Genomic DNA, 27,544 nt, shown 5'->3' with positions numbered 1-27,544 from the left:
AACATATCAAGTAATGACAAAAGAGTGAATTCAAGTAAGCCAAACTAAAAATTGCTTCTGTAAGAGCAAAAATTATTCAAATAGTCATAAAAATCAAATGCTATGCACAATAGTAAAACTATGTCTGGCCTCATTTCCAAAAAAATTTTAAACCAGTAAATCTTATCTCACTTAATTTAAATTTTAATTTATGTGAAAAAATATTAGTTAATTATTTTCCTTAAATTTCCCTTTTGTAAAGTAAAATTATCATAAATATAGAAGAGGTTTGCCTGCAGTATAAAAAGTAAGCAGTTACTTCCAATACAAGTTGTCTACATTTCCAATAAATGCAAGAAAATATGTTTTTCTTCTTCACTTTATAGATTTATATTTATTGGAATTCAGAGGTCTTCATGTATAAGAGGAGTAATACATAGACTTAAGGTGGTAGGAACAGTGGAATCACACTTTCCGAGGTATTTTTTAAAAAGCTAAAGAATAAAAAAAAAAAATCCCAAGAAAAAAAGTAGTCACCTGTCCAGATTAGATAATACACATCTGATGCTATTTGTGCCTTCACCTTAATATCATTCCAGGTGATGCAATAGCATGTTTTCAACATATTTGTATGGTCATTGCCAGTGTGAGTTCACCTTTAATTATCTTCTTGAGACTTGCAGTCTGTCTTCACCAAAAAGCGGAGTAAAGTACCAGTGATTCCAAACCAAAGACTCCATAATTTGACCAAGAGAGCTTTCATGATGGATGTTGTCTGTGAATGCCTCCAGTTGTCCTTTGCATTCTCAGATCTCCCTTAAGACATAAAAAAGGGAATAAAGATTATTCTTCTTATACCCCCTCTGATGTGTTAAAACTTTGATTACCCTCAAATTCCAATTTAAAAACTATTAATGTCTCCATCTAGTCAGTGGGATCAGGTGCCATACAAGAGTTGTCTAACACTGGAAGTTGACTGAGTAGCTACTGAGGAGGCAGTTCATCTATAGTAATGAGCTTGACAGACATGGATACTGTGGGGCTTTTGTGTCCAGTGGCTGTTGTGAGTTTGCCTGGCTGCTGTGGAGAACATTACTGATGCCCTGGGTTCAATGTGCATTTCTAGTTCTTGCTTAGCTTTTAGTTTGGCCCCTGCAACTAATTGTGCAAACAGTCTTCTGCTTCCAGAAATGTTAACAATAGATGTTCACTGTGCAACAATCCATTCTTGCAAAACTGTCTATTAGCAGTTTCCTCTGGAAAATGTCAAATCCTTATTTCTTACTCAACTAGAAAGGAATCCACTTTATTATCATATGGTATTGCCAAAAAGAACAATGTTTTGGCAAGAAATACAGATTACATGTGTCAAAAAGGGACAAAATGACTACATAATATATATGTGTACTATACTACCTGGCGTGTGACAATAAACAAACTAGGCCTAGGTGTTCTTCAGGCTGAATGCATAGGCGTACAGCTGATGTCTATGCTGACAAGCCATCAAGGGAAAGACAGCTGAAGTTGCTCTACAGGCGTTGATTCAATCAGAAGTCCGACAGACGATAAGTCCGACAGATAGGTTGCTTTCTGCAACCTATTTTATTTTATTAAGAGATCCTTCTAAATCTTAGCTGCTATAAAAAGAATTTTATCCTGTTTCTGGTATGTAACTAGAAGAGAAGAAAGTATCACCTGCCCTGCCACAGGTTTTGTGAAACAGCAAGAGAGAGTGGGAGAAAGGCTTGTAACAGAAAGAGACAGGTATTTGTGTGACATGGTAGAGCTGTAGAAATTTTGAAGGCAGTTGTTATCTTTGAGCACACACAGATGGGCATGATCTTCCCTGACACAAATTGCTGCATGTGTTGCACAGAACAGCCAGCAACAGGAAATACATGAATTTGTTTCACAGTCGTGTAGGATCTAGTCTTCTAAGCAAAAACATGAACCTTTACAAGTCGTACATAGTAAGCATTCATAGTAAGCGTCTGGAAAGAATCAGTTTGGTAGTCTTGCTCAGTCTAAAGTTGTCTGCTTGAAGAACTGAGTTTTTATCTGTTATTTCTTACCTTTTGAGGGTTTCACTTTGTTTATTTGAAAATGAGGTACAAGTAAATACACAGTTGTGACTCTGACTACCTAGGTCACCTTTGGCAGACCTCTTACATTTTTGGTCCAGTTTTTGCCTTTATAAATTATAGACATTAATATTTACAGCATTGCTAAGGATTTTGAACCAATTGATGTCTTAACTTCCTAAAAAAAATTATCCAGCCTGTGAATTGCAAGTGTTCCATCATTCCTAGTTCCTTAACTAGGAAACTAATAATCAGATTAGCAAATAGTTACTGGTTTTGTCAAAAAAACCTGATCTGTTGGGCACACACAATATGCATTAGGAACTAGTGGGTATAAACAATCTTTTTTTTTCTCTGCTCTCTACTGTTGCCTTTGTTTCTGCAGTATGTACGTGTGTCTTTTGACACAAAGCCCGACCTTCTTCTGCATCTGATGACCAAAGAGTGGCAACTTGAGCTCCCCAAACTTCTCATTTCTGTGCACGGGGGCCTTCAGAATTTTGAACTTCAGCCAAAACTCAAACAGGTCTTTGGAAAAGGACTTATTAAGGCTGCAATGACAACTGGAGCATGGATATTCACTGGAGGAGTAAACACAGGTAAGAGCAACATTGAAGTAAAAGTACAGTGGCATCTAGGAGATTAGAAAGCCATTCTGTGTTTTATTAGTCATTTCTGTACTATGTGAAAATGAGAAAATGTCAAGTCTATACCAGCCTTGCAGCTGGTATAATATAGAATAAAAGATTGCTAAACTATGAAAAACACACTTTGGAGTTGAAAATAAAGCCTCCCGTGAGGTAATTGTATTAGTATATCACCCAGGAAGACTTTATAAGGTCAACTGTAAGCTGCAGGCACTAATCAAAGAAGTCCAGCTTTTATTACACAAAACTCAAAACACTTTCTTCCAGAAAGGACCTTTATTTTATTTAATCAAGTGACCCAAAGTACTAAAGGAGAAAAATTCTGGGTGTTGTCATGGGAAACTTCTTCCTTGCTTGTAGAGAGCTCAGCCTAAATTTTTGCTATTACATTTTCATCGAGAGTGATATCATCCGTTTCTAGTCAAAGATGTGATACACCAAACAGGTGTCCTAGGGATGCAAGACAGCAGCTGGCCCAGCTCTGCTAGTAGACAGCATGTACATTTGGGGAATAAGATGCAAAGCATGGGTCCCTAGAAAAAAATCTGGCACTGATGTCTCAGTTACCCTTCCTGAAGGAGGCAGAAAGGGGGAGAGATTCAGCGAAAAGTCAAAAAAGCTGTGCTAGAGAGAATTGCAAAAAGTTTTAAGCTAGGACATGGACTTGTAAATCTTATGTCATTCTCATTTGCTGCAGTAACAAAGCTATAATTTTTTACTTTAGTAAGAGTGTATGTTCTTACTGTCTCTGGAAAACAATGTAATCATTCTATCGTGAGTTAATTTTAGTGCATGGTAGATCAACTCCTACATGTTTGAATATAAATGCTTAATAAGAGTCTTGGACTTGGTTTCCAGAGCACGTCAAATTTAAAATAGTATTCAGTTTTATCGCAGCTGCAATACAAGTAGCACAGAATCATAGAATATGCTGAGTTGGAAGCAACCCACAAGAACCAGAGTCCAGCTCCTGGCCCTGCACAGGACAGCCCCAGGAATCACACCATGTGTCTGTGAGTGTTGTCCAAACACTTTCGAACTCTGGCAGGCTTGGTGCCTGAAGAAAGCAAAGAGGCATAGCTTTTGGAGTGTTGGATAAATAGAAGCAAATGTAATATGTCCCACATCTCTTCAAAATAAGGAATAAAATCAGGTTAATGTTGATCTGTGCACTGTGGTGGTAATAGTATTAGTGGTCTCTTAGATATTCTTGTCATGATGATGACAAAGACAGATGTAATTTTTACATTAAAATTACATCAGAAAAATGTACATTTTGTATGCTTAATGCAGTGGATTACCACAACATCTGTAGAAATCAGATTTTTTTTTACAGATTTTTATTGTAAAAATGACATACAATAACACTTGCACTTGGCAAATGCACAACTGCTTCCTACCATTTTTCAAATCCTCATAGTTGCAAATGCCAAAACAATACAAATGAATCAGGAAAGTCATCATAAATATTGTTGAAAAGGACTATTTTTCAGAAACTACCTATACAGAACAATGTCATTCAAGTGTCTGTCAGCTGTTCTAAAAACATGCAATTCTTACATACAGGAAGCAATTTTGCAGGATCAGTAATCTCTCATTGTTGTCTTTAATTTCTGGAGGAAAGCAGTTGATTGCTCTGGGACTAGGTTTTCAAACTGCATAGCTGAAAATTAATTGTGAAATCATAAAAACTGAGAATTTCTTGGTACCGTCTCTTTTGTTGAAGATGAATTTTAAAATTGGGTTTCTTTTAAGGAAAACTATAACTGAAAAGTCCTGAAGTACTGCTGTTGGACTGAAAATGAGGAATGTGGGAGGGACAGATCATATCTAGCTATAAACATGACTGTTGTTCTGAATATTCATGTCATGCTGAAAAGTTGATTATTCTAAACAGCAGAAATTTTGCAATCTGGACAGATTTTCTGCTTTAAATCCTTTACGCTCTTGGATCATAGCTTAATTCATAGCTGATGGCAAGTACAGAGTTGGAGTTTCTTTAACTTTCCACCACAGGAAGAATACTAGACTCGAGGACATAGAAGATCTGTTAGATTGTGGGGAGTTTTCTTACCCTGGGTCATTTGCAGTTCACAAAACTACAACAAAATCCTAGTAATTGTGTGAGTGTAGTTTCCATCTAGTCATCTTGAAATCTTGAAATTAGAACAATATGGAAACTCTGCAACTGAGAATCAGGGAACATCTGCAGCAAACCCACAGGTCTGCTTCAGTGCAGCCATATCATAAAAAGAGTTGTTAAAAGACAGATTTTAAAAGTTATTTTATTAAAAGAAAGGAGGAATGACACTTTTCCTTTGCCCTGAGATACCACTGAAACACTGCCAAAGCTGGTCTAGGGTAAGCAAGCAGCACTTGGAAGAGTGTTGAAGAGCAGCCGTTGTGTCTGTACTAATTTCTGTTTTCTCACTGATTCCCAGGGTAGGTTCTAATACTCTGCTGGAAGCTATCTCAGGTGACTAAGTTTGTGGAAAAATAGCTTAATCACAGAGTAGCATAATGGTATTTTCACATTTCCATCCTTGATTGGAGCATTTGTGTACAAGCTGCACTTTTGAGGGAGTTGGGGGGTGGGGAGCACAATTAGTTCCCATGTTTCTTTCTATGCTTGGAAATACACAAATGCTTGCATGTACATGTGAGCACAAGTGCAGATAAATAAGCTGCAGTCAACTGTCAGTGTTTTCATTCTTCTTTCTAAAGCTGTGTATTTTTTTCTTATTACTTCATTCCGTAATTTTTGAATTCAATAAAATAGATTCATGAAATTAATAATAAGAAATAGGAATGTATTCATATCTTTACTCACTTGTACGGATAGGCACAGGTATTGCCTAAAAAAACAAGTCTATACTAAATCCATATGATCTGGAATAAAAAAACATAATTATGAATTTCTGGTTTATGCTGTTTCTTTGCCAGGGGTCATCCGGCATGTTGGAGATGCCCTGAAAGACCATGCCTCAAAATCTCGAGGGAAGATCTGCACCATTGGTATCGCACCCTGGGGGATTGTGGAAAATCAAGAGGATCTGATTGGCAAAGACGTAAGACTTAAACAGCCATAGATGACCTCCAGTATCTATAAATCTTCCAGTTATTTTTCCTGTTCTCTCCATCCCTCACGTAGCAATTCCTCTTAGAATTATTGTCTGCAGCAAAAAGTCAATATATACACAAGTTTTCCATTAGGGTTGATAGCAGATTTTGACGTGACAGCAATAAAAATTCCTGCACTGTATGTTCTTTAAAAATAAATTATAAGGGCAATTCATTAAAAGCTCTTCTTGAGAAGATATCAAAGCTTCATCCTTAGAACTCTATGAACCTTAAGAAAACACTGACTGCAAAACTTGAAATCTGGTTTATTTTTAAACAATATTATAATGCATTGGTTAAATTCAAAATTGCAGGCTATCATCCTTAGAATATATTCCCTCCCATAAATTTTTATTGATGCAATTTTGAAAGGTGTAATTGGGTATTGTAGATAAGAGTGACCTCAAATAGTTAATCTTCAGCCACCTTCTGAAGGACAGGACTGGTATTTCTCCTTTTCTTTCACACCACTCTACTCTTTTAAAACTCTAATACAGCGAGATTTCTTAATTTTAAATACATGAATAATTTGTCTATGCTGGTTATTTGTTACCTGAAGCTTTTCTGAACCTGTTTTTTTCCTCACTTCTGTTTCATTCCTAAGAAATCTGAGAACCAGTGACTAACTGAGTGGAAGAGATACAGTTTTCAATCTGCATAAAGAACTTCTCTCTTGTCTTCATTAGTCTTAACTCATTCCTCTCTGTATTCTGTATCCATGAACAAGCTGGGAAGGGGAAGAAGATTCAAGTATCTCTTAAGTTAGAAGAGTTACAATGATTATAAAGAAAATGATCCCACTGGAGTTTATTGCAATTCACTATGAAAGTATAGCTGTTAGGGGAAACTGTGTAGGGAAACTGCATGGAGATTTTTACTCTAACACCACACAAAGAAGCAGAATCAGACATTGCCACAGTAATTCTGAGCCACTGATGAGCTCTTCTGAGGTGCAGTACAGAAGGTAATTAGTAGAAAAAGATAAGCACAAGGATGCACTGTATCTTCTTAAAGAAGTGAAATGTACCCATCATTTTCAAATAAGTAGTCTTTAGTGATTAGGTATGGGGTTCTGGAAACATAGCAGGAAGAAGTTAAGAAAAACATAAAATTAGCCATGAATTTTAGAATATTGCTGTTCCTTTTTTTTTCTCCTGTTGCAGAGCTATCTCAGTTCTCAGGTATTCACTGCCTGTTTAAGGGGATCTGAAGCCTTCTTTTGCAGAAAAAGATAAAAAAAGAACTTGATTACCCAGGTGTTCCAGCCAAGTGGAGCAGCTCCCCTGATTTCTGATTTCTTTAAGCAAAGCTCTCTTCTAAATATTTTTCCAATTTAACAGGAAACCAAGAAGTTGTACTGTAATTTTATTTTTAAAGTAAACAACTTTTTTTGAAAAAAACTTTCTGATTAAATCATAAAAGAATTGATACTTACTCTGATCATCAGAAAATGAAGAATGTTTAATATACAACAATATAAAAGTTACAACTAATTTGGGTCTTCTATTAATGCAGCCACAATTATATCAGTAGGGTTACTGAAATAATTACAGGGACATCAATAAGGACAAAAATATTTCAAAATATGCCTTTGATAGACAAAATAAAATTTATCCTCTCAACCTCCTGGTCCCGAATAGTTTTATAAAATTATTGATCAATGGCATGATGTAATGCTGAAGCACTTCTGATTTTATCCCTCTCTAATGCACATGTAAATGATACTCCTTTATTCTTGCTAATATCAAATTTCATCTTCCACTTTATTGCCTCAAGCTGCTTTATCGGTGGACTTTAGTCCACTGAAATATTTGTAAGCTTTTCATCCTCTTATTAATCACAAATCCCTTACACCTGTGTTGAACAGAGTATAACACAGCTTGAGGTAGCCATTTATGTCACTAGATCTTCTTAGAATCTTCACAAAAAATACCTTTTCCATCTCACTGTTTTCCCACCCTTTCCCCCTGCTTTCCTCAGTTACTTATGCCTCAAAGGACTTTCTCTCTTATTCAATGCATGCAGTTTCTTTGGAAGCAATTGGTGAGGAAGCTGTTTTGGAAGCTTTTTAAAAATCAAAGGGTGCTATGTTGACTGGCTTATTAGAGGTGAATGCTGTGAAATGAACCAAGAAGGGGAAATGTAAATAGTACCATAAGCATGTAAAATGAATCCTCATTAAGCAAGAATCAAAGGCCACAAAGGATTATACAAGGGAGGGAAAAAGTCAACCAGTAGTAAAAGACTCGGTGAACTCTGGCATCAATGTGGATTTATGCCTATATGCATTATGTCTAGTTAAATTATGATCAGAACTGGAGAGTTATAAAAACACACCCTTCCAGCATCAGATAGAGGCAGAAGATTGTCGTAGTCATGGGGTTTGGAGGGACAGGGGGTTCAGAGAGGGAGCTGTGGTCATTGCACATGTGGCCTCCCTTTGCCTCATGGCAAGTGAGGCGTGCTCAGCAGAGGTGCCCGTCTGCTAATGCCTCAGCCCATGCGTGGCCTTATGGATCCAGAAGCCATAGCTGAGGGGTTTAACCATATTTACTAGCCCTTCCAAATCAATCAGCTTTTGGGAATCCTGGGGGACTTCCTCAGAGCCATAAAGAAAACTGACCAAGTTAAAGGAAATATTATTGCTGTTTGCTATTTGTCATATCGTGATGATTAAAGATCCCTAAAGACACATGTCTTACTCCAGTACTATAAAAGCAATATAGCAGAAAATAGTGCAACTCTTAACACTCTCAGATTCTAATTTAAAAACAAAGGACACAAGGGAGTTTGTTGCCTTATTTCCCCATTTTTCTGATAGAACTGAGAAAGTAAAATGGTTTGCTCAGTCTTGTAGAAAACTGTGATTACAGGCAAGTTTCCTCCTACACGCAGAGCCATTTTCCCTTCCAAAAAAGGACACTTTATAAGTCATTGTAGCATGCATGTCGTTACTTTCAGGGTCTGTTCGGTGCTCATTTGAGTTTAATTCCAAGTCACCTCAGAAGACGACCAGGGGCAAAGACAAGGATTGGCATATTTGTAGCATATGTAAAGAAGTTGGACCATGATACTTCCAGGAACCTCTGAATTAAATGAGGAACTACTCTGTTTCCTGGTATGCTCCAGAGCAACAGGGCTGCAGAAACAGCTTGATTTGAGCAACAGCTGCTGCTCCTTGAGAAGCAAAGCATGCATCCCTTTCTTTTTCCATCACTAGTTTGACCTTACTGTTTGTCTCAAATTCTTTGCCTCCACATAGACTGCTCATATTCATGCACTGGTTCACATGGCCCTTGCAGGCTCGTTGTCATGGTGAGTTACCCTGAGAGACTTTTCAAGTGCTGTCTCTTATGTTGAGTGTCATGTGCCTACAGGGAATCTAAGGAGAGCAACAATGCTTTTCATTCAAGCTTGCTGCCACCTCAGGGTGCAAAGGCAAGGGCTGAGGTCAGCCCAGCCACTCACCTATTGACAGACTTCCCTCAGTCCATGCAGCATGAGTAGTGCTTCACAGCACGGCTCCTGTCACATTTGTTAAACTGTATTTGGAGAGACTTGTCTTGAGCAGAAATTATTCCTTTCAGCTCTGCAGAGGAAGATGTTAAGGGACATTATTCCCTAATCTCCCTATTCTCAGTGCAAGGTTGGATGGGACTTTGAACAATCCGGTCTAGTGGACGGTGTCCCTGCCCATGGTGGGAAGTCTTTAAGGTCAGCTGGGTGATCTTTAAGGTCACTTCCAGCCCAAATTGTCATATGATTCTATGGCTGTAAGAAGAGGTTGAGAAGACAGCTTAAACTCAAAGTTTTTTCCAGCTATTTAACTTGCCTGGGTAAAATGCATGGAGTTGAAAAGAACAGATGAATGGAAACGGCAAGAATGAGAAATCAAAAATCTGCTGAGTGTTGTGAAAGAGCATTCTCAAGGAAGTATCCTTGTCATGGGTTAGCACTGGCCAGATGTTAGTGCACCCATGAATATATGTTTTTTTCTAACAATTCCTGTGGGATGTGATCAGGAACAGAGCAGAGCAGGCTTAAATCTTGAAAACAAAAAAAACCCACCAAAACTTTATTAATTACATAAGAACAGGGACAGAAATACTCTTAAACACACACAGAGACAGAAATAAAAACTTTTTAGAACATTTCTTCTCCCAGTTTCTACCTCCCCACCCATCACTCTTCAAAGACCAACTCTTGGGTTTTAGATTAAACAATCACCACTCAAAAACAAACTAATCTTCAATTCAGCAAGGGAGAGAGGAGTCTCTCTGGCACCACAGACTGTTCCTCAGAAAACACGGGTCCACCCCTTATGTGTTTCCATGTCACCTATAGCACTGCCCGGAGAAGTCTGCTAAGGTGACACTCTCTTTTTCCTATGTCCAGCGCTCTCACCGCTGTCTCATAGGCCACAACTACATACAGGGCTTTTTAAGGATGCTGCATGCCGAGCTCTCCCCTTTTCACCCAGGGGCCGGGGTTCCAGGAGCAGGTCTGCCCTGAGGGCAGAGGGCACCACCTCACCCTCCCCCTCTCTTCTCTGCTCGCTCCAACTCTTTAAGTGCCAGTCACTGTAGCAAAAGCAAGGGGCAGCTGCATCCACCCAAAAATGCAGTTTATGTTCAAAAGAGACTCAAGTTCAGTCCATGGCTGACATTATGCAAGAAAAGTCCAGCTCTAAGGCTACTCCTCTCATTCTTCTATCGAATTCCTTCCAATCATGCTTTATCATCTCGGTCCCAGGCCGCTTCCCTCTCTCCGAAAACCACCAGTCATGAGAATCAATGTCTAAGAAAAGTTTCTTTCTGCCAAGCAAGGGTTAACAGTTTCTATCTCTCAGCAGGGTGCAGGCTCAGGCACTCCCAGGCTCCGCAAACCCCCACGTGGCTGGGCACCTTCTCCCGGAGTTTGGGGGGAGGAGGGGGTGAGCACACACAGAAGGCACTTCCACAGTTTTCCACCCCTCCATCCTGGACGGGGCAGCTCAGTTCTAGTCCTGTCCCTTCTCTTCTCCCCCCCCCGGGGCTCCGGCTTACCTGAGCCGACCACGTGTTTCCCCTCCCCCACCCAGCCTCGTGGCCGGGCGGGGGGGGGAGGAGACTGGAGACCTCTCTCTGCTGAAACCAGGATCTGAAAAGAGGCCGAGCCCCCCAGACTCCTGCTTTTAACTCTTTGTGTCCTCAGAGGCGTGTCCAAACCTCTGAGTGACCAACCCAGGTGCCAGCAGAAAAGCTGATCACTGATTGGACTGCCCACATCTCCCTGGAAAAATTCACCTCCCCCCCCCAACCACGACAATCCTCAAAGCCTAGGATGTTCTTACCTTCCTGAAGATTTTGTTTATCCTTTTCTCAGGAAGAGTCTAACAGTGTGGCTTGAGAATTTTTTTGTTAAAAAACATAATTCAGATGTTGAATTGTGCATGTTGTGAACAGTTCAATTGAAAATAATTGTAGTCTCATTTTCATGTCACAGATAGAAGGTTTTGAGCTGTGGCTCTCAGGAACAGAACACAAGCTGTCAGTAGAATTGTCTGCACAGTGGCCTGTACTCATACCGTGAATGGGCAACTCAAGGGATTCCTCTACTATAAGGCCTTGCTGGTGTCCATTTATTGAGAGATGGGGTGGGAATCAGTTTAAAATAATTTCACTGCATTAATTTGATTTTATTTGATTTATAGGGATGTGAGAAAGAACTTGCCTTTTCTTTCTGACAGTGGCATGGGGTAAATGCTTTCTATATCTGTAGAAGCTAGCCATTAAACACATTCCAGCAGTGTCCTGATACTTATTAAGTCACATGCAACTGTCAAATAAATTGTTATGAATGAGGCACCAAAAGAAACATCATTAAAAAAATATATAAGCCAGAGCTATCACCTGTTCTCACAGATTGTAGTGTACTGCCTTGCTGTTGGCCAGCTGCCCTCTAGGTCTTCTCAGACCTATTCCCTCCTTTTTGCAGGATGAAGAGCTTACAGGGTACCCTTTGCATGACAATTTACAACTGCAAAAAAAGTTTCTGTATTTCTCCTTGCTGGCTAAGAGTTGATCATAGTTAGACATTCACAATGGAAAATAATATAGAGAGAGAGATCTCTGGCCAAAGAATTGCTAACACCTATTATTTTTAAAGAATTCTGTCTCAATTAAAGATCTCTTTGGAATTACAGAGGGAGAAAAGCTTATGAATAAATCAATACCTTATTATATTTCTGTCTGCAAGCATTTAGGTCAAATTTTGAGTGTACATATTTGTGCATTAAAAGCACAAGACCTGCAAAATGAACCATGTCAGAATTCTGAAGAATATTCCTTCAGAGTTGAAGGAATGAAGGATAGTCCAGCTGAGTTTTTTAACAAGTCATTACAGCATTTCTTCAGCTAGGACTTCATTTTGTAGATTTTCAGCTTTGTCTCTCCAAAAAGACAAGACATACATAAGAAAGGCAGGGAATAGTATTGCTAGAGAACCTTTGAAGTATCAGTCAGGATGCCTTGACCAAGCACCAATCCTTTTGCCCTGTTAGTACAGTTTTCCTTATGTCAATAGGCACTCACCAAAGCAGCTGACAGCCAAATGTGGCCCCATGCTATGATTTAGTCTGTCTGGTGGATATGAGTGGGGTAACTCTGGGCCAATTTACTCAGTCTGCTGTGCAGTTTCTCCTGATGAAATCAAATCAAATCAAGGGAAGTGAAGCACACTCCCCATTGAACAGAAACTTTCTAAAGCTGTTGTGAACACAGACTGTCCTTTCACTGATGCTAGAAGTGGGCCGATAGTTTTTCCAAGAACATTGAAAATGTGTTGTAATATCTTATGTATCTTGGAATTCCATCTCCAAGAGTGGAACTCACCTGTATTTGTGTGTCTCCAGTGCTGATGGTTCTGGATGAACCAACACTGGAGGCATGATACTTGGTGGGGTCTGTGAAGGAAGAATCAAAGAATTTGGTCAGAGCAAGGTGAGATATTTCAGCAATGCTCTAGATGGTCAGCAGCAGACGGGGTATACAGTGTGTGTGTATAGTCACCCAGACCTTTGGAGCACTGACCATTAGCTGGATTTTGAAGGAAGCAGTGGACATTGATACTATTGAAACAGATTGTTGTGGAAAACCCTTTAAGCCATGTCTGCATCAAAAGGGGCAGTGTTAAGGTCATTTTCTAATTTACACATAAAAGACAGTACTACTGAAGTGCAGTACCCTAATTTTGATTTTTCTTTTGTTTTATCTTGTCAGCTCATATCTTGTAACTGATTTAGTTCAGATGCTCATTCTGTTTGGTGTACCTTCTTTTTGCTCTATCTCTAAAATGCAGGTGGTCCGACCATACCAGACAATGTCCAATCCCATGAGCAAGTTGACAGTGCTGAATAGCATGCATTCTCATTTTATTTTGGCTGACAATGGTACTACTGGTAAATATGGAGCAGAGGTAAAGCTTCGCAGACACCTGGAAAAGCACATTTCACTTCAGAAGATAAATACAAGTGAGTAACATGTTGCTTGTGCTGCTTTATAATTGCAAAAACCACTCAGTATAAAGAAGAAATAATTCTGCATGTCTGGAGGAGTAGTTCTACTGTCTGTGGTGACCATGAGCTAAGTAAAGCAAATAATGATGAACAAAGATAATAATATTTTGTTCTAGAGTGCAGTGGGTAAAGGCACAGCACAAATAGCTGGATTTGTTTCCGCTGTTTCAAGCAGTGTTTGCTAAGGTTCAGATTCCACTCAGGTCTTTGGTAGCTTCTCTTCCTTAGAACGGTGTATAGTTAGGTCCTCCTTCATTAGTAAAGAATAAGGTGAAACTAGTACAATTAAAGAAAAGGGTGACAAAACGTGAGGGAGAGTTTTTTATTATGAATGTTTTGCCCACTGAAGAGACACTGCTATTTGTAGGCAATGGGAGTGTTCAACAGAAGTGCTACTGTACCTTTGCACTGTGTTTGTTAGTTTCTCCTAGGCAGCTGTCATTAGCCAAAGCCAGAGGCTGAGTTAAGAGGTTAGCTGTTCCTTACACTTCATCTTTTGCAACCCTGATGATACCACATCATGACCAGACTGATGCCCCAGTTTTGCTCTCAAAGTTATATTTTTCTTTTCGTGTACCACTTTCCTACTAAAAGAAAAAATAGTTACCTAAGTAAGCATTTCTGCATGGATAAAGTAAAATATGATATCTCAATACTGGTATTTCTGGTAGTGTACCCATGCTTGATGCTTGATGCAATGTACACATGCTTAGAGATAGGGACTTAATTTCAATTCTATTTTTGGTCTCACAAACAAACATCAGTGTTGTACCTCCATAAGATTTCTTTAGGAATAAAAACAGACATAGTTTTTCGAAAGTGGTCATACGCAGCCTCTCTGCTAATAACTCTCCTTAAACATACAGTTTTGAGGCATGAAACTTTTTGTGACATAGGCATGTGAAACTGGGATGAGACTAGGAAAAGCATTTAGCTCTCAGACATCAGATGACAAGAAATTGCAGGCAGGCCCAATTGGTGAACATAATCTAGAAAGTTATTCATGCTTGATAGTTTTCTGTATGATGAGTATAATCTGTGCTTAAATTAAAATGATGTGCCATTTATGGCCTTCAACACCACTGCATGAACCCCACTCTTGGGGCTTGGGGTTTTTTTAGGATATCACAGTTATATTGCTTTTTCTCAGGGAACACTATGTAGATGTGCACAAAATGTGTGCATCATAAGCAGCAGGTGCACACCAGGGAGTGTCCTTAGCCAATGAAGATAGTATCATCTAATCCTACCTTGACCAGCCACAAAAAGGCACACTTGAAAATGGCATATCATGAGAATACATAAAATTCTGTCATAAATAGAAGTTATTTTGAAGACATTTAAAGGAAAACTGTGAGCTTTTGCCGTTTACAGCACAACATTTTGGTGGCAAAATCTTATCTTAAAAAGTAAATCTCTTCAGAAGGATTTAACCTAATTTAGATTTGGTCAAGAGGCGTATCTTTTAAAAAGTGACTGATGGATGAAACTGCAGACTTTGGTGGTTCAAGTAAAATGCTTGCCTTACTTCTTCAAACATCTACAAAAAATGAAGAATTTCTCTTCTCTGGTTTCTTTCTGCGGTATGCTCTACACACAAAAGTAAGCACCCTCCTTTTCACTTTCCTCTGTGACAGAGACACTCCACCATTTAACTACTCCCTCCCTCCCTTATACACATAGAGATACTTGGATCTCACAACACCTCCTCAACATAGAAATGTGAAAAAATTGTTCAAAAATAAGGCTGCCGATAAGATTTGTACATCTTGGTTCAGTGACATCCAGAATGTTTCCACAATGGTTTTTTTTTCTTGATTTGAAAGAGGTTGACTGAGTCCTGCGCACCCTCTAGTTATTAGGAAGTTGACCATATGGATGAGAAAGACCACCTGCCTTGTTGGGTCAGCCAAACAGATGGCCAATTTCTTATGCTTTTCTTTACCCTTATTTATAGCAGACCAATGTAGATTTTTCCTCCTGTGCATGACAGGACACTCCTGCCAAGGGATTTTTATCCAAATGGGAGTCTGTGCAGCCATGCATATATGTCTTAACTTACCATATTCCAGTTGGAAGCATGTGGAGTGGGGGGAAGCACTGGCAACATCACAATTTTCTTTATGGTAGAGTCAGGGGAAGGTGCAATTTTTAGTTAATCACTAAAAGAAAGAGTCTGTTCTAGAAAACGGAACAGATTTAGGAACTCGTAAACAATTGATAACTTTTAATTTCACAGCCTGTGCCTTGACAATAGTGCTGAAAGTAGATTTTATTCTTATTTTTAAGCCTGCCTGACTTTTACATGCGGGGCTTGTCATTTTTTCTTATTTATTTTCCTTTGCTTTAACTATGTCTTTCTCCAGTGCAGTGATAGCTCTTCTGGATATTTGTGGTCACATACAGTTCACAAAGGGAAGCTTTAAACTTGTTCTCATATATTAAAGATACAGAAAATTGCATTCCCTTCGAATAGACTAGGACAGAGGCAGTCTCTTTTATAAAATCTAAGACTAAACTAGGTCATTAAATATCTCAGATAATTCCGAAAGTCTCAGCTGTTTTTCTTCCTAATATGGCATGATTCTCAGTCATTCAGCAGTATCGGAATAATTTCCTGAATAAGTGTACTATAAAATAAGAATAACAACAGGAATAATAATAGGAAGAAGAAGAAGAGTCTCCAATTATGCTCCTTATGAACACTAGAGAAAATATTTATTGAGTATTCTGTTTTCCACTACCTTTTTAGGTTTTACCACTTGTATTGCTCTTACTTTCTCCTCAGCAAATACTCAGAAACTTAAAAATACTTTTCAGACAAGCAGAGGGTGACATTTTGGGCCCTGATCCTGCAGGTTCAGCACAGAATCACTCAGTTGTGCAACTGCCTAGAGGTCAATTTGATGCTTTAATGCTCAGCACAGTTTTTTTCTTATTTTCACAAAGGAATCCTATTTTAACACAGCCCAGCAACCATCTCTTGAAGTGAGCCTCAAGTTGTCTCAAAGTTCTGGAGAAGTTCTAGAGTTTCAAAGTACATCGTTTTTTAGCATGAAATGTTGAAAGTAAGAAGAACTTTTCTGGAAGTGTCAAGATCAAAAGGAAATATTCAAAGTGATCTGATCAGAAATGTTTCTGGTTTCCAATTCACACAAATTTTTGGGTCCTGGACTTTTTGCAGAATTTTCAAAGCACAGAGTTCATTTGAAGATATGCACTGGTAGGAAGAAAAGATACCTTTGCAACTATCTCTACCATAGAGTTTATTTGTATAGCATTACATGGTTAATTCAATAGTTCATGTAAAAGTTTTTACATTGAAAGATGGAGTCCATCCTATTCCAAAAATATTGTGTTAATGAGCAGAAGATTCTCAGGATAAGAGAGATTCTCAGGTATAGAGATTTTTAGCATAAAATCTCCCAGCTCAAAAGGGAGATTCAGTAATTGGAGGGCAGTTTCCATCTCTGATGCTCTGTTTACACTGTTCCATGGCAGGAAGGGATCTATGGCATGTCAGGCTGATGTAATCCACCACTACCAGTTTACTGATTTCTGATTCACCGCTTCTGGAAGCACTCAAGAGACTAAACTGTCTCATTGCCTTGAGCACAAGACAGAGCTACAGGTGTCTATAGAATGATAGATTGCAAACAGACTGGAACAGACCTCTGAAGGTTCCCAGTCTTAGTCTCTTCTCAAAGAGGAGTATTTTCAATGCTGAGTAAGTTTGTCTGTAGCTTCATTTAGCCAACAACCTCCAATAATTAATATTCAACCATCTATTAGGACTCCAGCAAAAGGTTTAGAAACTTTCCCCAAGCCCATCACCAGTGTGTTATCTGAAGCCCCCACACTGCTATTATTGGACATTTTCCCTTCAGAGGACCTCACCCTATCAAGAAACGCATGTCTCTGATACCTTTTTAACATTCATGCTGATGATTTTAGGACACCCCTGCATGATGGTTTTAGATGGTTGTAGGACAGGTGTGGGATAACTCCTTAGACTCCTTTTCAAAAGGTTAAACAAGCAGTGCTGTCTCAAACTCTCCTCCTCAGGCATACACACTAAGCCGCTGCAGACCTTAGCATCTTTCCTCTGGATGCTTGCCAGTTTCTCCTCATCCTTCATGGACAGCTGAAATCTGAATCCAGTGCTTCAGCTACAGCCCCATGATGTTCACAGTGATGAACAGAGTGAGCATGGGACAAAACCCCACACTTGACACACTGCTCTAACCTAGCCTGAGTACCTGGCATTCTTCATGAGCACCAGGAGCATTGTGGTGCCTCACATTCATGTGGGCATTCACTGGGACCCTGAGTCCATGATGTAAGGATATGGTTATCTGATTAGAACAAAAGATGTAAGTTATAGTCTGAACAACCATAGTTTACCTTGGAATTCTTTTTTAAAAATGAACACAGAAAAATTGCAATTTATGTGGGATTTTTCAAGTTTGGACTTGATTTTGCTACATACCATGCAAGTACTTACTGTCTTTGAGGCCTAAAAACAGTTTAAAATAGTGTAGTCTAATTGATTATCTTTATAACAATAGCTAAAAGTCATTAGGCATCCATCCTCGGGAGATAGTCTGCCATGATATTGTTGGTCTAGCATTTAATTATTCTTTTTCTAAAGTTCTTGTGCATCCCTCAATCTCATCTCATTTACGGTATTCCTCGGTTTAAGTCATTCTGAAGTGTTATGTCTCTATGCTAAATTTTATTCAGAAAGAATAGAAGGACTTTTTTCTTTTTCTCGTTCCCCTTGTGCCTGGGAAGTCTGCAGTACTTTGTAAATTTTTTGTACCCTTTACAACTGTTTTTTCCAAAATATTGTATACTTAGACCTTCTTTCCAATGGGTCACAGTGATGCAAAGAAATGTTTCCAAAGAAGCTGTTTGAAAAAAAAAAGAAAAAGGCAGAACAATTTTCACCAGTATTGTCACTGGTTTCAAAATCAATGTATATCTTATGATCACTCAAGATGTAAAAGTGCGGCTAGTCTATTTTTCCCCTTCCCCTGAAAATACTAGTGCAGAACAAGAACTTAATGCATCACCAAACAGATGATGTAATCTATAAACAGAGAAAGGAAATAAACAAAGCATCCAATTACTAGAGATTACCAATTGCAAAATCTTCAATTATAACATTCCTGGACACTAGCAAACTATTTTTCCAAAGTGCTGTAGAATGGCACATCAGTTGTGCCTTGAACCAAAAATATAAAAGAAAACCTACAAAATGCGCATTGGAAGTTACGAATCATAAAATATTCATTCCTGCTACTCCATATATGGTTAGATTAGAGTAATTACCAATGTAGCAACTCAGCTAATACATTTGGTCTGAGAACTGTTAATCGTTTTCGGACAAAGTCACTCCAGTAGATTGACATGCCATGGGTTTCACTCATTTTGTGATTAGACAGAAAAATGCATTCTCATTAACAAGTATCACCTAGAATGACTTCATATTACATAAAAAGGGCCTCTACCAGCACTTGCAGAATCTTCAGAAATCCTACCTAAAGCTTTTCCCTTTTAGCTCCACACTCATGTTTACATTTTTAGAATATGCAGTTCATTCCTTCTGTTTGCTCTAAGGCCTTCCCTTCACATGATATAATTGTTGCTATTACCTGACTTGTTATTGCTGAATGAAATATTCTCAAGTCCTTAAAGAGCTCACAACATGGTTGCCAAGCATATCCATCACAAATGCTTATTTTCTTTCACATGAATTCTCTTACTGGAGCAGAAGAGCAAGACAAGAACAAAGATTATTTATATATATAACAATCATTGCACATTGCACATATGAAAGCTTTTGATTTGAATGAAAGGTGAATTGTTAAGAATGCTGTGTATTTTTCTTTGAAAGAACATGCATAATTTTGTCAGCAGAATCAGAATCTGACATGACACACAGCATAGCGTAACACAGCACAGCACAGCATAGCATGCACTCACAGCATGTTCCTGTGTATGCATAACCGTTTGGCAAAACATACAGTCATTTTCTGTCTTTCATGTACATTTCATGTCTTACACCACGTGTCAGTAGTGATATTTGTGTTCAGTATGTGTTAAGAAGGGATGTGTCAGAAAAAGGTAATGTAGGTTCAAAGAGCAGAATAAATAAGCTTTGTGTGGTATTTGCATGACAAATTGCCTTGAAAACATACTGACCACATGCTAATGACATTTTATTTTTAAATACAGATATTTTACCTATATTGAAGGCTTCATACATCAAAATATTAAAATCTTGGTCAGAAGACTGTCACAATTTTCTATTCTCTGTAACTATCTGAAAGAGGTTTTACATGCTTAAAATTTGCTTTGGAAACAGATGGAGTCCAGTCATGTTCTAACTGGAGTTAACAGCTACCATCACAGATTAAAATGTAAAAAGATCCAATGTTTCGTCTAAGGATTTAGAAGATGATCCCTTACTTGTTAGATTTCTGACATTTTACAGTATCAGACACAGCCTCAGAGAGAGAAAGAGCCAGGTGAAAGTGAAAATGAGGCAAGAGGACTTCACTAACATGAGGAATGAGAATAACAAGCATATGTAATGTCACCTAGCCAGCAGGAGTCCAGCCTGTGCTGATAAGGAGAGAAGACTTTTTCCTGCTATTGAAAACTCCTTTCTCTTCATAAAATTAAATACCACCTTCTTCTTCAGAAACAGTTACCTGGAAAAAAAAAAGGCAAAGAAAAAAAAGTCCTTTTCTTGGATTTTTAACAATTCCATTTCCAGGAGAGCCAAAAGTAATGTAAAAATATGGGTATGTAACCGAAAACATATTTCAAACCAGAATGTTTAGCCAGAGGATGTAAAGGCAGTGTATGTTTAATTGGAAATAGACCCCTTCAAAAAATAAGAAAGGTTGAAGTAATTTGCTTTCTTTCATATCTTTTATAAACTTTTCAACCTATTATAAATCTTTTAAGCCTAATAAATCTAATAAACCTATTAATCTTTTTGAAGTTTACAAGAATCACTTTACACTGCTAGGTCCATTCCTGCACACTGAAGCATGTTGATATTTCTGAGAAAGATGACTACACCAAATCCTTAGGCTCTGTAGACGCACCTTGCAAAACTAACACTCTTCTTTTGAGCAGTGCATTTCTGGAAGAATTGTGTCCCAGACCATAGAGGACTTAATGCAGAAATTTACTGTTCATTATCATTCTGCAGTTATTTTAATTTTAAACATGCTATTTGGTGCTGAAGGTTTGCTCTACGTCCACTGTATGCTGTTTGAAAAACAGCCAGACCATAGGCATTGGAACCTGTGACTTTGTATTTACTCTTTTTTCTTTATAGAGCTCATTAATGTAGTTGAGTTTTGGTAGGCCTGTGAGAAAAAATTACTTCTGAGTAAGGAAATGATGGATTAAGTTAGGTGTTTTGATTAGGTAAAGAAGGCAATTTAGACAGTATAATATGTCAACAATATCTGTTCATGTGACCCGTGGACTTCCCTTTGTCATCCTATGCCTGAGAATATATGAAGGGGGCTGGGAAGGCAAAGGGATGTTCAACTGTCATCACTGGCACCTTCTCTCACCATTACATCATCATCAAATGCATTGGAATTCTCATTTGATTCAGATTTTTCCTTCATGTTCTGTGCAGTCCTAGATGTATTTTCATAACTACATAACTGGGAAGATCTAGGTACAGACTACTTTCTGGAAGAGGAAGTCTGCTGCAAGATTGAAAATTTGACTCCCTTGAAATTTCAGTAAAACCCAAAACTGTTTGAAGTTTTGACTCATTTCCCATTTTGCTAGAGATTGGAAACCTTGGTTTTTTTCGTGAAAAGCATAATGATGTTTGTTGATCAGCCACTGGGGACATACATACCTCAGGAAGGGCTGAGAAAGCACAAGGTTAAAAATCATTCTTGAAGCACACAATAGATCCATGCAAGTGGATCTATAAATTCCTTTCACAAAGTTGACTTTAAACAGATGAGTTTGTTTAAAATACATATTTTCATATGATTCATATAGAAGGAAAAGAGTACGTCATTTCACCTCCCTAATTTTTGGATATTTTAGATTTATTGAATTTCTAAAGCTGCAAAATAAGAAATATTATTTCAGAATGAATCCACTTCAGCCAAATTTCTGCTGTTCTGTAGTTCACCTGTTGTAGTTTTCTAGAACAGATGAGAATAAGGGATAGTTTTCTGAGATTACATAGAGTCAAAAATGTTGAAAAATAAGCAAAATATGACAAAGAAAACACCTCAATATGTAATACAAGGTAGTGTAGATTTTGGCTATGTTAGAATGCAATAGCTTTCTAAAGTACTGCATACAAAATGTGGTAGTGCTCACATCCAAAGGGAGCCAGGGAAAGCACCAGGGAAGATCAGACAGAGTGGGAGAATTTCTGAAACTGGAGTTGCTCCTGTGTATCTTAGGCCATTGCCTACAGGTGATGAGCTCCAAGAAGAGTGAAACCAGTTAGGTCCTTCAGTGCTGCCCAAATAAGCAAAGATAGATAGAATAAGTTTTGACTGAAATCCACAAAGGTTCCTCTGTGTGTGTGTGTGTGTGTGTGTGTGTGTGTGTCTTTGAATTTGAAATGCCAGCTTTGAACTGTGTGTTGCCATTGTATAGAGGGTAACCGAGTGGTTATTTGGGTGCTTGTGAGGCTCACAAATCCCATGGTTTACTTTTCTTCTGAGGACTCTCTATCCTTCTGCAAAGATGAGTACAAAAATCAAAGATACGACAAATCTTTTCATGTTACTGTGCTGAATTTTCTTTTGAGAAGTTCTTAGGATCAGTCCACTATTAAATGAAGATATGGTTCCAGGTGTCAAGTCCATAGATTTGTTTATCAAAGCCAGGTCTGGCAGGATGGCACATAGATCAGTAGGTATATTTAGAGAGATGAGGAAGGAGCACCAAACAAATAAAAATTAGAATGAAAGTATCAAAGTAGAGCAGGAGCGAAAGGACAACAGACTGGGACAAATGTAATACGATCATACTCCTAGGAAAGAGGAGAATTAAAAATAGAGGAGATAAAAGAAGATTATGGATTAAGCAGAAGAAGACAGAGGAAGAGAAAATGTGATTGGGCTACCAAAAGGGAAATTATAAAGATAAAAATGCAGAGTGGAAGTAAGCATAACAAGGGGAATAAGGAGAATGAATTAAAATTGCAAAGGAAGAAAAACAAAGATGAACAAAATAAAACTCATAGTACTGATTTTAAATTGTGTTTGGGAAAAATAAAAAGGAAATCATAGTAAATGATATTCAGCTAGCCTGTAGTAGAAAAGTCAAAAAATAAATTGAAAAGAAAAAATAAGTCAAAGTGTTGCAAGGTTTCCTTTATTAGTAGTGGTTGGGTGTCATTGAACACACATAATCACATAAGTTTTGAGAATTTCAGGAACACAGCAAATATTCTTAGACTTTTTGTATTTTCTTACCAGATCAGTTTGATTTCTCTAGACATAGGGCTGGTAATGAATCTCCAAACAAATGGAAGTTCTCCTTAATTTCAATATCTGAATATAAAAAAACTATTAAAGGTGTTCAGAAAAGAGTAAAATAAGGGGGTTTTCCTCTCTTTTTTGCTTTTGTTAGGTTTTTTATTTTGTTTCAGTTTCATTTTTAATCTGTAAGTTTCTCATCTTTTGTTATTGAACAGTTCTTGAAGGATTAAAAGAAATACCCATCCTATCTATGCCATACCTGGAATAAGAGGTTCTGCTCTAGTGAAGATGCTCGAGACATGGGATGAGGAAAAGGGAAAGCTGGCTGTAAAAAGTGCAGCTATGTGAAATTAGGTTTGAACTAGGTGTGACATTTGGGAGGTGTTCCTGTACTTCTGGGTAATAAAACCCAGCATTCTTTTTCCATTATCCTGCAAAGGCAAGATCCATTCCCTTTTTTCCAATTATGATCACTTAGTAGTTAATAATGTAATTTTTCTAGTGGTAAACATGATTGCAGCTGAGATTTGAAGAGCTGGAGCATGCAGATACCTTGTATGTGCAGGTGATCTTATCTCTTTGCCTTTTGCTATTGATATTTTAGCCAAAAAGGTGTTATACACATCAGAGGGTGTTTCCAAAAAGGCTAAAAATGCCTAGAAAAGCCCCAAGTTATAATAGTATTTCAGTGTAACTTAATATGAAGAATCTGAATTGTTTTAGGATATTTTCTGTTATCACTTAGCCTTTCTGAGCTAGCTGGGACCATAGGGAGTACAACATAGATATCCAGAGGTGAAGCAGACACATTTGTGTGGTCAAACCTTTTAACAAGTGTTGTAAATCCAACATAATTTTAAATCCATTTTAAGCATCACTTATCATGTGGTTAGACATACTGTATTAACAGCTGAAGAGCAATATTTGTTGACTCTGTATTACTGTAAGGCAAATATCAGTTGAGAAATTTAAAATTATTTTTCTTAATCTTGTATACTTACACCAGGACTTCTGCTTATTAAAATCATGTTTAATTGTTTATCCTTTCTGGGTAGGTAGCTTACATTAAGATATCCAAGTCCTATGTAAACACTTGGACTGAAATGCTTCTGGAAGCCATATGTTTTATGTGGTGTTTCTTTCAGCCATTGTTAATACATCACACTACTACACACTTTGCGTGTCCCAAGAAGCATAGCAATAGCCTAGAAACTGGACTTCTAAGGCAGACTTCTTGAGCTAAAGATGTTCTTTATTTTTCTTTAACTTACCAAAACCACTAAGTTCTAATATGAGTCTCAAGACACCCTTAAGCTTCTCAAAACATGGTAAGGAAATGCTATTTTGCAGTTTCAAGTACAAATGAATAAGGCTTATTAGTCAATTTCCCCTCAAAAGTCATAGTTCGTCATATATATTGAGGTTAAAAACTAAGATCAGGTTTGATCAAAATGTAGTTTAAAGCTGTCAAAGTTCTTGTAACTGCATCGGTATTGCTAGTGAACTTCACAACAGTTTCATCAATCATCCACTGACAATTAAATGAGATTTTCTACTAAATACCTCAAATTAACAATCCTTGCACTAAAAAGCCCTGAGAGATGAGAATAACCTCATCTGTTGAATTAATAACCTGGGGACCTGTCATCTGTGTGATACAATTAAAGGGTTTTTTACACTATGGAGCATTTGTGCAAAATGGTCTATCTACATGCCTTTCCATGCACTGTGCACTGGCAAACACTTGTAGGAGCTCTAACATGGATATATTTGTTGATTTGTATTTTTGGATTTGTTTGTTTGTCAGTCAGTAAGAGAGCATTGAGTTTACCACTAACAGAAGTCATCATCCTAGGAGAATTTTACAGTTAGAAGGGTAACTCTTGCCCACAAACAGCAGACCTTTTGCAGAACGTACACAAGGTCATGATGTGAAACAAATCTAAAACCTGTCATAAGGAATTTTCTACTGCTAAGAGTCTATTGTCTCATTATCTGAGATAGGCACGTGCAAACCTGGGGTATGATGACCAGGGGAGAAACCTACTAGTTTATGTATCCCACCATCTGCAGTGCATCTGCATCCAGGAAGATTTAGCAATCTGTGGACCTAGAGGGCAGGCCTGTTCAAAACTGTAGAGGCCCCTTGATCATGCAAATAGAACTGCTTTCCTGAACATCTGACAAGCCCTTCCAGCTCAGTGATGCCTCACATATCCCTGTACATGCCTAGGGTAGGCTCAGGTTTTCTAGGAAAACTGAGAGTCCTGTTTGCAGTCACACTGCACAGATGAGCAGTGTGCGCCTTGTAGGAAAAGGCACTGAGCTGTCAGGTTGAGTGCTCATGCATCCCGTGAAGGTTTGGGCACGCTTATTCTGCCCCTCCTCTGGGACAGTTTGGGCTCTCTCAGTATGTCCACAGTTACTCTGTCTTATGTGCATGAGGTCTTACGTGTCCAGGTGTACGCCACTCCTGTGCTAGCTGCTCTGCAGTAACTCCTCCAGCAGGATGGACACAGGCCCCAACACCCCAAACAAATCTGAATAATTACCAAACTCTCCAGTCAAAATTTCCAGGTGGGAAAAGGAGATGAACATAGGACAACTCACCCCAAAATGTCTGACCCGATTAAGGAGCAAAGGTGGCCAGCAGGAAATCAACTCAAATGTGCCTACGAACACCAAGTGTTACGATACTGAAATTAGACACATTTATGTCAGATTAGTCAATTAGAACCTCTGTTTTATTTGACTGAACTCAGGGCTGAATATACAGAACTTAAAATGTAGTGATATGTCTCAGTTACTCTTAAAACCATGTTTAAAAACATGAGTAGTAAATTCATTTTGTAGTAAATGAGGCACTTTATTCACTTGTTTGTCTATAAAAATGTGGGTAACTCATGCTTAGCTCTTCACTAAAAGAATTAGTAATAATTTATAAGACAGTTATACATTATCTATAAATATACTCACAGAATAAAATATTAACGTTTTTCGAAGAACTGGGAAAACAAAATAGGGCTTCTGAAAAGCATGGTAGATATTTTTTAGTCCTTTTTCACACAACACAAACATTATGCAGCTTTTCCTTCCTTCCATTTCCAAATCCATTCATTTCTTCTAGTTTATTATTATTTTAATTTACATTAAAATATCCCTGTGTCAAGGGGAAAATGATGGGGTTTCTTGTATATTGACAGGAAGGCCTACAAGTACTATTTGGTGCACATTGGGAAAAATGTTCTGATCTGTACGTACATTCCTGGAATCACATTTATCAGAAAGTCTCACAGCTGTGCTGCTGACCACAAAGGCAATAACACAGTAATGAGGCCTAAAGTTGACTACATAAATCTTTGGCACAATATCGCAGTCTAATTTCACCAGCAGTATCCCCAATACCTGATACTGTGAAACACTAAGCAGTCTAATTGACCCTGCAGAAATCCATACTTACTGAAATACTCAAAATACAAGTTAATGTTTTAAAAATCAGTATAGTGATGAGAGTCAGATCTTTGGTACTTTCTTCTTTTTGCATGGATCATTGTACTGAGTGAAAATAATGACTTATTTTTCTGTATTCTATTAATGAAGTCATGAGAGGCTACCTGTATTTTTGGATTTATAGCAGAAATATTAAATAGAGCTTATTAAATAGTAATATGCCAGTATGAGATGTCTCACACATACCTCCTATTGGATACAAACTTAATATTTCTTTTGAAAATAAGAGGGGAAAAAAATCTCCTGTCTAACAAATTGTTTTTAATAACACAGAATGAAAATACAGAGACCACTCTTAAGAGGGAAGACTACTGATTTTTCAATCAGATATTTATCGTCTTGAACTATTAGTTAACTAAGTCATAAACAGCACAGTGATAACACATTAGTCAGCATTCACAGCCATTTAAGTCTGCAAATATACTGCTAGACAAGAAGTTTCCTCTATTTTCCAAAAGAAGGGCAAAAGATTTTTTGAAACCAAAGTTCATCCTAGAAATGCTTTAAAAAGTGAACTAAGTAAATTTAAAAAATAAATCCTCCATGTAATTATCAGATGTCCATAACTTTTCAAATACTGAAAAATCATTCACCCGAACTTAAAATCTTTCTCTACAAAGGATATTAAATAAAAAGCTAATTAAGATGTCATTTAGTATCTTCTAGGAAACAGAAAAAAGTATTCAGAGAAGTAAAAATGAATTGTGCTTTCTTCTGTGTTTGGAAGACAACACCAAGTGATGTCTTTCCTGATAATAATGCATTGCCCTGTGGCAAAGAGGGTTCTCTGTGGTTTCAGACTGGGCAGCATTTCAGTGTAGTGCATTAATGCTGCTCTCTTGCCAGTTAAAAATGTGAAACACAGAATTTTTAAGGCTGTATACTTTTAGAGTACTTACAGTACTTCAGCATCTTGGTGAAGATAGCCTATCAAGATGAGTGCTATTCTTAGTTTTTTTTTTCCCAGACCAAAAATTTGTGAATTTTTTTTTTTTTACCAAAAATTTGTGGAATTTTTGGTAAATTCCACAAAAACACATGAAAGGAAAACTTTTTCCTTGTTGATTTATTGGATTGTCCATTATAGTGCTTGGCATAAAGTTCCCACCTTCTGGATGTGCTAGGAGATGGTTGTTCCAGTACTGTAGTCCAGTTTTA

General features: G+C 37.8%; 1 protein-coding gene across 4 annotated transcripts in view; it reads left to right on the top strand.

Annotated features, from left to right (window-relative positions):
- The window catches only part of TRPM3 (transient receptor potential cation channel subfamily M member 3), a 405,277-nt gene that overhangs the window by 272,594 nt on the left and 105,139 nt on the right, over positions 1-27,544 (top strand). For all 4 annotated transcript variants that reach the window (XM_063423113.1, XM_063423115.1, XM_063423111.1 and 1 more), the window contains 3 exons: positions 2,446-2,659; positions 5,651-5,775; positions 13,166-13,337. In XM_063423113.1, the coding sequence (XP_063279183.1) occupies positions 2,446-2,659; positions 5,651-5,775; positions 13,166-13,337 (511 nt within the window). The remainder of the gene's footprint in view (positions 1-2,445; positions 2,660-5,650; positions 5,776-13,165; positions 13,338-27,544) is intronic.

This window comes from Prinia subflava, chromosome Z (genome assembly GCF_021018805.1).
Source record: "Prinia subflava isolate CZ2003 ecotype Zambia chromosome Z, Cam_Psub_1.2, whole genome shotgun sequence".
Taxonomy (NCBI): Eukaryota; Metazoa; Chordata; class Aves; order Passeriformes; family Cisticolidae; genus Prinia; species Prinia subflava.
The sequence above is the reverse complement of the archived record's forward strand: the minus strand, read 5'-3'. Positions and strand labels throughout refer to the sequence as shown.